Source organism: Carlito syrichta, unplaced genomic scaffold (assembly GCF_000164805.1).
Source record: "Carlito syrichta isolate Samal-C Ts95f unplaced genomic scaffold, Tarsius_syrichta-2.0.1 Scaffold287502, whole genome shotgun sequence".
Lineage (NCBI taxonomy): Eukaryota > Metazoa > Chordata > Mammalia > Primates > Tarsiidae > Carlito > Carlito syrichta.
The window spans coordinates 241781-257069 of record NW_007231598.1 but is presented as its reverse complement, the minus strand read 5'-3'; the positions used below and the strand labels follow the sequence as shown (position 1 = coordinate 257069).

The window sequence follows — 15289 nt, the reverse complement described above, 5'->3', positions numbered from 1 at the left end:
AAAGAGAAAAATCATTTAAAGTATTCAGAGGGGGATAAAAAGACATACAGAAAAAGCAAAATAAGGATGAAAGCAGATTTGTCATCAGAAACAATGCAAGCAAAAAGACAGTGGGACAATATATTTTTTTTTTTTAATGGTCTCATACACACACACACACACACACACACACACACACACACACACACATGCACACGCATGCATGCAAACACATGTGCGTGAACACACACCCTTCTCACTCCAACTTCCTGTCCCTCCCTAGTCCTCAGAGGAGAAAGAGTAAAAGCTAAATCAAGTCTAGAATTTTGACTCCCATCTGGGACTAGTCCTCTAGGTACAGATTTGAGAAAATGTTGCAGCTTAAAGTGACTTTAGGACTTCTATTCCCCAAGAAGGAGTAAAAACTTCATTGAACCTGAGCAGTTTTCATCCTCTGCCAGTGGGAGGGATGCCCCACTGAATAGTATAAAGAATTACCAGAAAACAAAACTAAAGCTGCCTTTTGATCACTTTACTACTTGCGTTTGTCCAATATACCACTTAGGATTTCAACTATATCAACATCTGACTATTGTGCAAATGAAAACAATAGCTAGAATTGCTCAACAATTATTTTAATTCTTTTCTGTTTGGTTTTGGAATGTAATAGAAAGAATCATTGCAAGCCAATTTATCTTCTCAAGGGCAACTGGCTCCAACTCACACTGCAAGTTAAGTAAAATCTTAAAATTAGAGTGCTCATGTGAGGTGTTATTATTAATTGATGTGAATTTAAATTTGTTTATCTGTATTTTTCTATCCAGGGTCAGTAAAAGGTGATGAAATCCTTAGGTTCTGACAGCCTCATCCAGCAGCCTGGTGATCAAATGGCCATGCCCTATTGTCAGTGATCAGCAAACTTTCTTTAAAAGGTCAGGCCAAATAGTATAGGTTTTCCATACCATGTCTCTGTCACATATTCTTGTGTTTGTTTATTTAATATGTAAAACCTATTCTTAGCTCATACAAAAACATGTTAGGGCTGGGCACAGTGGAGCCTGTAATCCCAGCACTGTGGGAGGCTGAGGCGAAAGGACTGCCTAAGCCCAGGAGTTCAAGACCAGCTTGGGCAACATGGTAAGACTTCGTCTCTAAAATAAATAAATAAATAAATAAATAAAATAGCTAGGTTTAGTGGTATGCGCCTGTAGTCCCAGCTACTTGGAAGCCTGAGGCAGAAGGATTGCCTGAGCCCAGGAGGTTGAGGCTGCAGTGTCCATGAGTGTGCCAATGCACTCCAGCCTGGGTGACAGAGTGAGACTCTGACAAGCAAAAACAAATGAATAAAACAAAACATGCTAGAAGACTGGAATTAATCTATGCAGCATACTTTGCTGACGTTAATGTGTATAGAGTATATACCCTATACACCTGTGCAGACCATGATAGTAGCCACTAGCTATGTGCCATACAGCTGTTCAAATTTAATTTAAATGAAATAAAATTTGAAATTCAGTTCTTCAGTCATGCTAGCCACATTCAAGTACCCAGTAGCAACATTTAGCTACCACATCGGACAGCACAGGTATGGAGTGTGTCCATGTGCTCAAAGAGATCTATTGGACAGTGCTTCTCAAGACCCGTCTGGGGATGTCTGGGTTGAGAACTAGAACTGAGGTTTCACTGGTGAGACCAGAGTTGGAGAGAGATGAGGAAGGTAGAGGAAGACAGGGCAAAGGCCACTGCTCACATGTTGACGATGTTCTTGACATTGAAGTTCTCCAAGGGAGCCAGGTCAGGGTCCATGCCCCGCTCATCCTGAAGGACAATCTGCTGGAGGATGCGGTCCAGGAGCTGCCACTGCTGGAAGTAGCCACCGTTCCGTTTGTCTGAGGGATAACAGGCATGGACTCTTTACTGAGCTCTGAAGTCCCCTGGGGTCCTGCCCTAGAGTCACTGCCTGGGCTAGGGCTATGAGGCATGCCCCTCCCACCCATGGTAAGCACCCAGTCTGGTGGAAGAGGCAATGCTGTTGCTGATAATGGTGACTCACTAATTCAATCTCCTGATTATCTGATTGTCTAGGAATTTGTCAACTCCTCTCCACCCACCTGATCTGTTTTTCTACTCCCTGAAATGCCTTCTGCCTGCCTATCTTCCCTGTTTTGACCCTGGGCATACTATGCCCTGGGAATGCAGATCACTTTTTACATTATCTATAAAAAGCACCTGCTTCAAAATATTACATGCAGAATAATGAAGTCTCCAGGGAAATTTTTTTAAAAAGATTTTAGGATTATCTACACTTTTGCTCAGCAGAAAAAGATGAATGGAACCTGATAACAGGTGTGCCCTGAGAGAGACTAAAATGGGTTAGAGGAGTGCATAATGGAATCCGAGAAGACTTCTTGTGGAGGTCACCTTGAACTATGAAGGCAAAGGCATTGTGTGTTGTGCATGATCTCATGAGTCTCCACTCTCATCCCCTCTAATGCAGTCGGGATGGATACGGACTTCCTTTTTGTGTGACAGCTACAAGCTCTCCTTCCTTGGTCCTTGATCCCAAGCACTTCATCTCTAGTGACCAGCAGTGCAATTCTAACATCAAAGTCAAACTGTAATGCCCACTGGGTAGAAGATCATGTCTTGCAATGTCTCATTTTGAGGCAGAATACAAGGACCCATTCACATTATCCATGGAACAGCAAACACAGGAATCCTGGGAGCTAAAGAAGTCATATTTCCAGGGACTTCCATGTTTTTCATGAAGACCTTTGGGCTGAGTCTTGGAAAACGGATAGTTTCTTGGACCAGGTCACTGCGTCTATCCTTTCTATCACTTTACAGACACATGAATCTCAAGGTGACATAGTTTTTCTCTTACCTTTCACCCAGGAAGACAGTATAGAGCCAGGTCACTGGCTCACAGAGGTAAAACATGTTTTTGGGGGGTTTTTTTGAGTTGGAGTCTCACTCTGTCGCCTAGACTGGAGTGCAGTGGCCGCTCCCGGCTACCGCAGCCTCGACCTGCTGGGCTCCAGCGATCCTTCCGCCTCAGCCTTCCAAGTAGCTGGAACTACAGGTGCACACTACCACACCCGGCTAATTTCTGATTTATTTAGAGATGAGTTCTCGCCAAGTTGCCCAGGTGGGTCTCGAACCCGCAGGCTCAGGCAATCCACTCACCTCAGCCTCCCAAAGGCACGGGATTATAGGCTGAGCCACCGAGCCTGACTGTAAAACATGTTTTATCTCAATCCTTAACCCCAAAGAAATATACATCCCTTCTATAAATAAGAATTTGTTCAGCCTCAGGTTAACTCGTTGTAAACTAGAGATAAGGTACACTCCTTGGGTCATTCTGAGGTTTAGAGATAATGCACTAATGGACTTCACATCATGTCTGGCCTAGAGTTGGCACGTAATAAATCGTAGTTGTCACCATCACCATGATAACCAATACCGCCAGCACCCCTACTAAGGAGAGTCTGGCTGGGTTGCCCATTATGATGGGCTACACTAGTTTTCATAATATTCTCTTTTGTGAGGAACTTAAGTACCAAATGTTACAGTTAAAGCTCATTTCAAATTGCATCCTGGAGAGGCTATTAGCAATTATGTATAATTTATTCAATCACTGTGCACACCTGAATCTTAAGAATTTAGCTGACTGCTCTGATAGATGCTGACAATTTGGTATTTGTAGGGAGAGGCAGGGGCAAGGGTGTTAGAGTGGAAGCCAGGGAGAATTAGATGGATGAGTTGATAAAAACTTAAAAAAAAAAAAAAAAGCGACTGGGCGCAGTGGCTTAAGCCTGTAATTCTAGCACTTTGGGAGGCCAAGGTGAGGGGATTGCCTGAGCCCACGGGTTCAAGAAGAGCCCAGGCAACTTGGCAAGACCTCATCTCTACAATAAATAAAAAAATAAGCTGGGTGTGGTAGCCCATGCCTGTAGTTTTGGCTACTTAGAAGACTAAGGCAGAAGGATCGCCTGAGCCCAGCAGGTCAACAATGGGGTGACCACGAGCATGCCACTGCACTCCAGTCTGGGCGAATGAGTGAGACTCCAACTCAAAAAAAACATGCTCATTCCACATCCATCTCTGCACACACTCCCTCATGCACAGAGTTTTTTTTGAAACTCCCCAAGAGGACTGATCACTCCCTGACATGAGCTGACAGCCAGAGCTGTTTGATTCCACAGTGATCAAGCTACTGCTTGTGGGACTAGGATGTTGGAGATACTCAGAGCCAAGTTCCCAGCTCCCTCTCTGGGTGTCAGTGGAAGTCCTGACCCCTGGAGGGAGGGAGAAGCAGGGCCCCAGTCACAGGATCTGGCCTCCTGAGGGCGACTGCAGAGGGAGATGTGATCAGACCCCTCAACCCAGGGAGGTCTAGAAGCCTTGTCTCCACCTGCCCCGAGGTCCAGCTGAGGGAAGCAGCCAGTACAGGGCACTCACAGGGCATCTGCAGGCAGTGGTGCAGGACAGAGAGCAGGCAGGGATAAGCCTCGGTGTGCTTCAGCTTCCTGTGGATCAGCTCGAACATCTGGGTGGCACTCTTAGTGTCGATGTGGACCTGGGGGAGAGGAAGGCACAGTGAATAGAAAGGGGAAGACAGCAACAGAAGCGACCAGGGGGAGAGAAGTCCCTGTTTCCACCCACCAAGCTCCATCTCCCAGGAGAGCTGTTCTTCCCCTGCTTCTGGCTCAGGCTTAAAAAGAGAGAGACAGACAGAGAAAAGGAGGAGGGGGATATGTTCATTACATAAACTAGGGTTTCTCAGTCTCAGCACTGTTGGCATCTTAGGCCAGATAATTCTTTGTTGTGGGGGCTGCCCTGTGCATTGTAGGAGTTTCAGCAGCATCCCTGACCTCTACCTATCAAATGCCAGTGGTACTACCTCATACCAGTTGTGACAACTACAAACGTCTCCGGATATTGCAAATGGGCTCCGGGGAAGAGGAGCATAAAATCGCCCCCATTGAGAACTAGTAACCCAAACTAAGAGAAGGAAGCAGGGGTACAGATGATTTGAAGTAGCAGGTGGCATCGGTCCACCACCTGGTTCAAACCCCAGCTCTACTCTCTAGTTGCATGACAACAGGCAAGCTGCTTATCCTCTCTAACCTTGTTTCTTTATCTGTAAATCCAGATTTTGTGAAAATATAAGGGATGGCACTTGGTGACTATCAAGTGCCACCCAAAAGTTGGTTTCTATGTGGTTATGGATTTTATAATTCAATGTTTAAGCTGCAGAGCTGTGTGTTTTCAGGGTTTCCAAGGCAGAAAAGAAAATACAGTTTGGTTTTCTAAGCATGACCTGGTTAGGGATAGGGAGAGGTGATTCAGAAAATGCTGGAAGGCAGGAAAAAATCAGCTCAGGAGAAGTATTTGAGACTAATCACATGCATGAAGTTGATCTCTTTCCTTTGGAAATTTCAGTCTTCTCCAGGGCAGATGCCCTACCAGGATGGCCCACCAGAGTCACCATAGTACCAGGGCTCCAGAAATGGGATGTGACGGTTAATTTCATATGTCAACTTGACTGGATTGAGATTGAGGGATACCCAGATAGCTGTAAAGCATTATTTCTGGGTGTGTCTGTGAGGGTGTTCTGGAAGAGACTGGAATTTCAATCAGTGGGCTGAGTAAGGAAGATCTACCCTCACCCACTGTGGACAGTCACCATCCAATCCACTGAGAACCTGGACAGAACAAAAAGGCAGAGGAAAACTAAATTCTATCTTTTCCAGAAATGGAACACCCTTCTTCTACTCTGGTTCTGTAGCTTGCAGATGGCCTATGATGGGACTCCTCAGCCTTTATTACTGTGTGAGTCAATTCCTCTATTGAGTGTCCCTCATAATCTGTATCTATATATGCCATTGGCTCTGTCTGGAGAACTCTAGCACACAGGACCTAGCCATGAGGGTGCCCACCAGGGCACCCGGCCTACACTGGCTCTACGGCAGCACAGGGTCTGGAGAAGTGGCCTCCTGGAACCCTACTGCAATCATTCCACCCCATGGGCTTCTCACCATGTCAAACCTCCTGGCTAGCTCCAGATCATCCTCATTCCGGACCATCTCGAAGAAGTCTAAATGCCTGGATAGGATGGGGGACAGATAGAGTGAACGTTATGCTCAGAACACCTCTGGTTGAGGATTATAACCCCTTCAACTTCCCTCCTCCCCCCGACCACTGGCTAAATCTAGAAGCTTTTATTTAGGTGAGGCTAAGGCCACTGCCTGTAGGCCCACACTCCCTCTTCCTTTATAAGATGACCCTCCTTCAGGGTCCCTCAGATTGGGTTTCTCAACTTCGGCACTATTGACATTCTAGGCTCAATTATCCTTGGCTATGGGAGGCTGATCTGTGCATTGTAGGATGTTTAGCAACATCCCTGGCCTCTACCCACTAGATGTGAGTAGCACCCCCTAGTGTGACAAACAAAAAATGTCTTCAGGCATTGCCCATGTCTCCTGGGAGATAAAAATCCCTCTCAGTCAAGGACCACAGCCCTGCATCTATCTTCCTCAGTATTCTCATTCTGTCCCCAAGTCAGCCCTCAAAACTAATCTCTCCCTCATTTTCTACCCCCATTCACACACCCACCTACACCACCTCAGAAGGATCCATTCTCTCTCCCTAAAAACCCAGTGTCAAAAAATAACTTGTATTAATGGAACAGGACCAGAGGGGCCTCACTGGTATTATGTGGGAATTATATTGTATCCTTTGATCAACAAAGGCTTTATAGAGTGCATTTATATGGGGCATTTATTTCTTTGTTGGGCAGGACAGCACTAGACATTTATCATTCTTCCAGACTCCCAAAAACCAATACCTGTATTGCCCCACCAACCAGTTTGAAAACCAAAGAAGACTCCTACCTAATTCCAAATGTCCCCCAGAGAGGCAGTACTGCCATGCTTGGGGACTAGGGGTTCACCTGTCTATACCTTCAGAGATGAGATAAGCAGGTCAGCTAAGAGGACAGGCGGGGCAGACATACCCCCCACAGAACTGATTCTGAATCTATGTTGAGTATGGCAGGTGGCCTCCAGTGGAAAGGGCAGCCTTCACAAAGGTCCTGACCATCCCCAACTGAGGTACTGTCCCCACAGTTTGCATTGGGGACAGGTGACTTGGGCCTTACTTGTCCAGGATGGCATTCTCATGTTGCCGGAGTTTGTCAATCACAGGCTGTATTCCCAGCATCAGGAACTCATACCGTAGATGTAGGCGGAACTCCAGATTATCCTGGGGGTCACCAAAGGAGGGCCAGACTCATTGGCTGGTCTCATTTCTACAACAGTCCCAGTGGAGCCCTCATCACCACCCCAGCCACAGTTTCAGTACATCTCCTGCAACAAACTCACCCGGATCTGCTTCAAGTCTCACAGTTCTAAGAAGTGAGCGAGAGACATCCTTTGACCTTATTATTTCTCTAAAGCAAGTTCACTGCCTAGCTTCTCTCTATGTCTCCTGCCTCACGTCCTTCAAGCCCCTTACCAGTATTTTCTAGTCTTCAGCAGTATTGCAAAAGGATATGGAGCTCAAGCTTTAGAGCCAGATGGGTCTCGGTTCAGATCCCTGCTCTGCCACCTACTAATTCTGTGACTTTGGGAAAGCTTTAGTTTCTCCATTTATAAAATGAGCATAATGTGACTCACCTACAGGGATAATAGTGTTTGTAAAAATCGCCTGATGAGGTATGGTCACCAACCCATCAGAGTAGATGTTAGCCATGAACAGCTGATGCTGACCAACAGTGATGTCAGCATCTTAGGGACAGATTGTGCCCCAATCCACCTCACCTAACCCAGGTCATCAACACTACATACAGAAAAAAGCATGCTGGTAGAAAAGAGGGAAAGAAGAGATTATTAAATTGCCCCTTATTCCCCTTGCCCAGGGCAACTGATTGCCTTAGAATTTGAGTTCACCTGTCTTCAAGTTCTTCTAATGCTGTTATTTTTATTTTATTCTGAGAATCCCATTCTGACTCCCAAGGAAGGGAAACCAGAAGCCAAACCTTCCAACAGAAGGAGTTTAAAGAGCACTAGCCAACCAGAAGCCAGTCTACAATCAGGTCTCTAGAAATAAGGGCCCCAGTTCACCCTCCTTCCATCAGTGATTCCACCATCACTAGCCAGCCTAGCTCAAGGTCTGCCCAAGACACACACAGGGCATGATGCAACCTATGTAGGAAACTCCCAGGGGCACTCCCAGGTTTCGACAAAATCAAAAAGAATTGTGTGGGGAAGTAAAGCCAGAATTCGTCCTCACCACAATTCTGAAGAACCACAGATGAGATAGACTGTGGGTTACATTCAGTCTCCTCTAACATGGCGCTGCCCTGGTGACAGTAAGGTTGGTGACATTCTGCTCGTTGATGGCCCCAAATGAAGGAGGTAAGAGGTTATAAAGATAATTTGAAGACAAAGATGGTAGTGGCAGCCACACCAATCAGGTGCCTGGGCCCCTCCCCTCGGCCACTTCCCCAGCAATCACTCACACCGACACTCTGCCCCAGGTCCAGAAAGTCAGGAGCAGTGAGGGCAAGGAGAAACCTCACCTCTCCCGCTCCAGCATTGAGGACAGCGTTGATGAAGGACATAATGGCTGTTTTCAGGTTCACTTCATCCCGGTATCGGCCCAAACTTCGGTCTAGTTCGTTTAGCAGTGTCTGGGTGGAAAGGTAGGACAAAGTAGGAGAGGAGAGCTCAGCATCCTACAAGTACTGCCTCTGAGCCTTTGCTCCTGCTGTTCCCACTACCTGGAGTCCCCATCCGTTCTCTCTACTCCGTTTTGTCTGTCCAATTTGAATCGGACTGCCCCAGACCTCATCTCACCTAGAAGCAAATTTTGCCTCACAACTCCCTGTTTCAGTACCTCCAGACTTGTTCTCCACTCAGCCTTTGGGGCTTGGTATATACTGCTGAGCAGGGCTGCTTTTCAATTGTGCTCCAACTGTTTATAGCTCCTATCTATTTCCTGTCCAAATCCTTGATGGCATGGACACTGCTTTTGGACCCTTTTGCATCTTCTACAAAGAGTCAGAAGTCACTTTCTGCACAGAGTAGGTGCCCAAAAATGTGTGACTACAGAATAAACAAATAGCCTATCCTGGCCAAAAAATGTAAGAGTCTGTAACATCAGTTCACATCTATTGAGATTTACTCTTCGCCAGGCAGTGTGCTAGGACACTTTATACTTATTATCTATCTCACCGGTACTCTTCTGGACAGGTTAGGAAAAGAAAAGAGAATAGCATGGCCTGAGCTCCCAGGGCCAGTCCCAGTGTTCCCACATTAAGCACTAGCCCAGGAATAGGGCCTAAAATATTGACCACAGCAATTTTACTCAGTTCAGCAATTCTTTTTTTTTTATTTACACATTTATTTATTTTTGCTCCACTAATTTTTCATATAGGCTCTGGGGAGATTTATACAATAGGACTGAAAAGATAACAATAGCAATAATTGAAATATAACAGAAAAAAGGTAATGGGTGAGTAGAAGACAGCCCTGACGGCTGCATGTGATGTATACTTTAGGAGACTCCCCAGATCTTTCCCAAGGTGTACTCTTTTCCACGGGCAACAGCTAATTAACTGATTCAGAGTAAGGCAGCAGTTCAGCAATTCTTGACTGAGTCCCTATCGTGAGCCTGAGCTCAGAGATGTAGAACCACAAAAATAAAGAAGGCCAATATTCCTGCCTAATGAGGAGGAGAGCCCATTTCCAAGCCACATCCATAACTCTTAAGGCCCTTCATGTGTTTTTATGCAGGCCCTCTGGGTCCCAGTACTCTCTGCCTGTTACCTTCCAGAAGCAGGCTTGCAGCTCACAGTACAACCCCATCCTCCCACTTTCTGCTACAAAGAATCCTCAGGCCCACACTCCCAAGATAAGTCAACCCTGTTCTAACCCACTGAGGCTACACCCTCGGCCACTCAGCTAGGCTCCTCACCTGAAAGCGCGTTCGCTCCGCTGCGTACACCTGGTAGTGCAGCATGGCCTGCAGCACTTTCTTGTGGCCACCAGGCACCAGGCACACGGCACCCAGGATCTCCAGCACTGCCACCTTAGTCTTGCTGTTCTCTGTGCGCAGGCTCTGGGCAATGGTGCTGATGGCCTCCGGCTGCGCTAGCACATGCGCCCGCCCCTGGGAGTTGTTCATCAGAGCCTTGATGCAGCCAATGAGGGAGGTGTGTATGCGGCTCTCACAGGTGGCGTGGTCCATGCTCCGGAGGAAATTCAACAGACAGGTCAAGCCCTCCAGTTCAATGAAGCGTGTCACAAACCTACCAGATAGAGCCATTAGCAAATAAGGGATGCTCTTTTTGCATGATTCCATGTACATTTTACAAAAGTTATCCCATTACCTGTGTACTACCATGTACCTTGTCCCATCTATTGCTATGCTTGATTTAAAGTTTATCCAAAGCACTACAATCCTACTACCCTCACAGAAGAACTCACATCTTATTTGCATTTTAAATACCATCATTTGCATATCATTGACAGTTGCATAACTAAAATGGTATGTATATGAAGGTAATAATCATAATTATTACAGCTGTTAAACCTGAAGACTCCTCTCCTTTGGGGATGGGAATTAAGAGAATTGCAGTCAAAACAAAGAGAATTTCCTAAAAGAGAGGTCATCAGACTCACTGAGTCAAAAGATCAAAGCCGGGAAGCTACATTTCAAGGGATCCTTAAGAAAACAGCAGAGTTATCTTGAATGTTAGCAGGAAACATTAACGCTCACTTAGTCCAGGGTTCTTAACTTGGAATCTGTGCTCTCTAAGGGGTCTAAGGGGTCTATAAATAGCATTCAGGGATCCCAAAACTTGAATGAGAAAAGAAAATGGCATTTTTTTGGTAACCTCTAACTAAAATTTAGCATTTTCCTCAAAATGAGTGTTAGGTAATAAATGACAGTAGTATTTGCACAATCTGTGACTCTGTCACCCAAGGAAATCATGGCTATTTTCATATCAAATTACAGTTGTGGAAGTTATCACAAAATACCATTTATACTTACCAGCATTGCAAAATTATGATGGTTATTAGGCTTGCTTTTAGCACTTGCTATTTAAGATGTAAAGAAGCACAATTTATTATCATCTCACTCATTTTCAATATTTGGTAGCTGTATTTTAATTTAATTGATTTGTTTTTAGTTCTTTCTTTTTAATCTATTTTACTTTATTACTTAAAACATAATTCCCAAGAAGCATTCTATAGGTTTCATCTGTCAGTTCCCATGGCGTGCACACACATAAGGTTTAGAACCTTTGATTTAGTAGAATAATAATTAATGAACTAAGGGAACTGCTATAAATAATTACTACATGTTACCCAAGTGTAGTGTGTGCATTTTGTACTGTTATACAAATGCATCTAGAGCCACAGAAGAATATGCTCTTGAATTAAGTTGTTAACAACAGATATTTCTAACTATTTTCTATTATAGGCTTTTCTGTCATCCATAAAATTTCCACAATCATGATATGTAACTTTTGTAATCAAATGTTATTAAGGGAAGTTAAGGACAACCCTCTTTCAGGACCCCTCCCACTGCCAGGGGCTTTCCTATCTCCTAATAAATTCTTACTTACTCACACACAAACACACACACAAAAAGGGAAGTTGAAATAAACTGAGGCAGGAGACAAGCCTGGCAACCTCTCTCAGCTCTTTATTTCCAGACCACCTCATCCTTCCCTTCATCCCTTTCCCAGAGCCCCACCTCAGCAGAGCGGCAAGGGATGAGGATGCTCCCATTTCCCTTGAGGCTTTGTTTCTGAGCTCAGCCCAGATAAAACACATACACACACACACACACACACACACACACACACACACACACACACACACACACACACACACCAGCTAGTAAATGACTAACTAGCTTTTTAGGGGAGAAAAAAGGCCTGATTGTAGTGTTTGCTCTTTCCATGATATAAATACTCCTAGCATAGCCAATTTCAAGCTACCGATGTGATGTCATTGCATGTGGAGTTTGAAAGAGAAGCATGTTAAATAGTGTTTCTACCATGAATACACAATGGGTATAAACTCAAAAATATACATTATAGTAACATGCAGAAAAATAAGTAATTAGAAAGTGATGAATTTCAATATTTGTTAGCTTTGTTTTGATATAATGTATTTAATCTCAAGTTTATATAGGCTAAACCTATATAAGCTATGTTGAACAACCAGCTTACAAAATTACTGAGAATTGGGGGAGGGGAAGGAGTCCAATGGCTTTGGGACACCCATCCCCTTTTCTTTGCCTGCAAATCCCATCTCGAAGACACCACATCTTCCCCTAGTAGTTGGAGTATTTCTCAACACCTCACCTCCTTCCTGGCTGGGGCACTCAGCCTGCCCCTCATTTCAGCCAACTCTCATACACCTGGTCAATTTGGCCACCCTCCTGTTCTAGTTCCCTCTACTCCAAAAACCCAAAGTATTTGCCCTCAATTCCTCTAGAGAGCTCCCCAGGACCTGAGGTTTATCCCACGTTCCTGTGTCCATCTCCCTTTCTCCCCAAATGCTCACCTCCTGGCAGTCTCCCAGGAGTAGAAACCGAGAAGTGAAGTGGGTGAGGTAGATTCTAGGGAATGCTGGGGAGGGGAGTTGGCCAAGTGGACCAGCGTGGGAGCAGAACACTTCAGGGGGCTTTTGGAAGTCTAGGGGACCAACTGGTGACAGGACGAGACAGGAGGTGAGGGGGCTTGAGGGGAAGGGTGAAGTAAGTCACCTCATGGGCTGTGTCCGGAGAGCTGTCTTCAGGTCTTCCACAACTTGGTTCCTCATCTCTGTCTCCTCCTCATCAAATGCATACAGACTCTGCATCTGAGGGACCGGCAGGCAGAAGAGGACAGAGGTCACTGGGCTGCCTGTCTCCCAGCTACCTACACCCCCAGCCCAGGTGTGACCCAGGGGCCACCCTTGCCTCTGAAAGCATGAGGCCTCAGGGAATGAGGGAGTGGTTTAGTAAGACAGAGTGTCAGACTCTGAGAAGATCCAGGTCCTGGGCCTGGATTTCACTTTTCTCATCTGTGAAATGGGGAGAATGTATTGGGCCAGCCTATTTCCCAAGTCTGTGAGATGTCCACATGGGTTAATAAATGTTGAAATATTTGGAGTCCACGTGGGACTCCAAAGTTGCACAGAGGAGGGGTGCATTGTGATAAAATGTTGAGAATAACTGGAAAGCTGCTGAATCCCAGTGAGTGGGGCATTAAGGAGTGGGAAGAGGCAGTTTGGTGGGGGGGGCAGGGTCTGAAGGGGTCATTCTCAGCCATAGTCTTTTTAGGTGGGGACAGGCCAGGAAAAAGGCAGCCACTTACCGCAGCCATGGAGTTGATGCGGTCGATGTAATAGTCAGGCCAGCTGGTGGCCAACTTGTTGGGATCCTCCTGCTCCTGGAATAAGAAAAAAAACAGTCTGGACCAAGCAGCAAGACAGGCCCATGGCCTGAGACCCTGAGCTTCATCCTATGATGGCAGAGGGACTTATCTCCTAGCCCTGCCGTATGGGGTAACTTGGAGGAATTTATTAAATCTCCCAGGCTCCCACTTCCCCTTTGGTAAAATGTGGATAAGGAACGGACATTGACTCTCACGTCCAGCCAATTACAAGAGCAGAAAGTCTGCCAGAGTATTATGTACTCTCCATGATCAACAGGTACAATTTTTAAAAAATTATTATTTCCCGTCACAGTTGCTCTGCCTGTGTTTAGTAAAATATAATTTGGTAACTGTTGAACCAAACACACATTCATGCTTATATTTTGTACAGCTTATTTTATTTTTCTGATAATCTCATTCTCTTGTTTTTCAGAAGTATTGGTCTGTGATGGTTTGGAAGTATAAAAACTTAGTCTTTCTCTCAGTTTGAGAACACCGATGGAAAGCATGTGGTGCAGTGTCTAGCACATGGTAGGTGCTCAATAAATAGTACCTTTGTGAAAAGAGAGAAAAAGAGACTCCCAAGGTCTCAGGTTTTAGAAAGACTCTGGAGTCCCTCACAGGCCTGTGATTTAATTACTGACAAACTTTCCTGAATGCGGGGGTGTACAGCTGGGAGGCAGAGCCCTGAGGACCTTTGTCCCAGTGCTCAGCTCCCAAGAGAAAGGTTCAACTCCTCCCCAAGTGTGGGCAAGAATGACGAGAGTTAGAGAAATATTAACGTAGGCTGAAAATCCAGCCTTCTCCATCCAAATGGAACTGCTTCTAGGCATCACACACATCCTATGCATTCTTCTCTGTGCCCTGGTCACTTTGGATGCTTCCTACAATACTTTCTCCTCTCTCCTGCTTCCAAATTGGCATGAAAACTTAACCTCCTGCAGCCCCTCCCTGAGGGCCCACCTCTCTGCCAGCTGCCAACTGGCTCTGTCTGCATCCCTCAGCCCTGTGCACTCGATCTTCACCGTTTTGTTTCATAAAACCCAAATTATAGACCAGCGGGAGAGCTGCTTTGTTTTTGGTCCTTATGACTTCACATGGCTATATGTGTTTAATTCTTCATGACCGAAGGCCAAGCATTCTGTCTTTTGCCTTGGGGAGGGGAATCTCGCCACCAAAAACAATTTCATCAGCAAGCACATCCTTCCCTGCATTGGTATTGAGTAGGTACTCATTAAGTGCACACGGATTGGATAAATCATCATTTATCCAATCCTCTAAGTGTATACGGTCAGTGTGGCCCAGTGTGGCGCCTTGGAGATGGAACTAACGTCTTGAGCAGGAAGAGTAAGAGAAGAGCCATAAAGAGTAAGAGAAGAGCCATAGAAACACAGAGGAGAAAGAGCTCAGACCCTGCCTAGACCCAGGAGGGAGGAGGCTTAAGCCTCAGGCATAGGAATAACCAGGATCTGATCCCTATATACCCTTACTCAGGGCAGAGGAACAAGCTGTGACTCCTAAGTCTAAAAAGTGGGAGGGTGGAAAGGAGAGAGGGAAGATGGGCCAAGAGAAGAAAAATCAAGAGTAAAAGAAATAAGCTAAAATAGAAAGGGGGCAAGAGGGAGACAGAGAAAGAGATGAACAGAAGAAACACTGAGATAGAGACAGAGGAAGAATTATCAGTGACTTGGGAAGCAGAGAGCAGAGATAAAACCCAGTTAAGCCCTGACTGGAGCCCGGCACTCTCCTTTCTAGGGAAGGCCATGATCAGGATACCAGAACCAGCTTTTTTTTTTTTTTTGAGTAGGAGTCTCACTCTGTCACCCAGACTGGAGTGCCGTGGCCGCTCCCGGCCACTGTAGCCTCGAC

At 45.6% G+C, this 15289-nt stretch overlaps 1 protein-coding gene across 1 annotated transcript in view; it reads right to left on the bottom strand.

Moving 5' to 3' along the window:
- The window catches only part of DAAM2 (dishevelled associated activator of morphogenesis 2), an 83283-nt gene that overhangs the window by 27233 nt on the left and 40761 nt on the right, over positions 1-15289 (bottom strand). Inside the window, exons 4-11 of the mRNA XM_021709847.1 lie at positions 13361-13435; positions 12769-12863; positions 9961-10294; positions 8564-8674; positions 7142-7245; positions 6021-6087; positions 4441-4558; positions 1730-1868 (exon numbers count right to left, since the gene is read on the bottom strand). Of these exons, the coding sequence (XP_021565522.1) occupies positions 1730-1868; positions 4441-4558; positions 6021-6087; positions 7142-7245; positions 8564-8674; positions 9961-10294; positions 12769-12863; positions 13361-13435 (1043 nt within the window). The remainder of the gene's footprint in view (positions 1-1729; positions 1869-4440; positions 4559-6020; positions 6088-7141; positions 7246-8563; positions 8675-9960; positions 10295-12768; positions 12864-13360; positions 13436-15289) is intronic.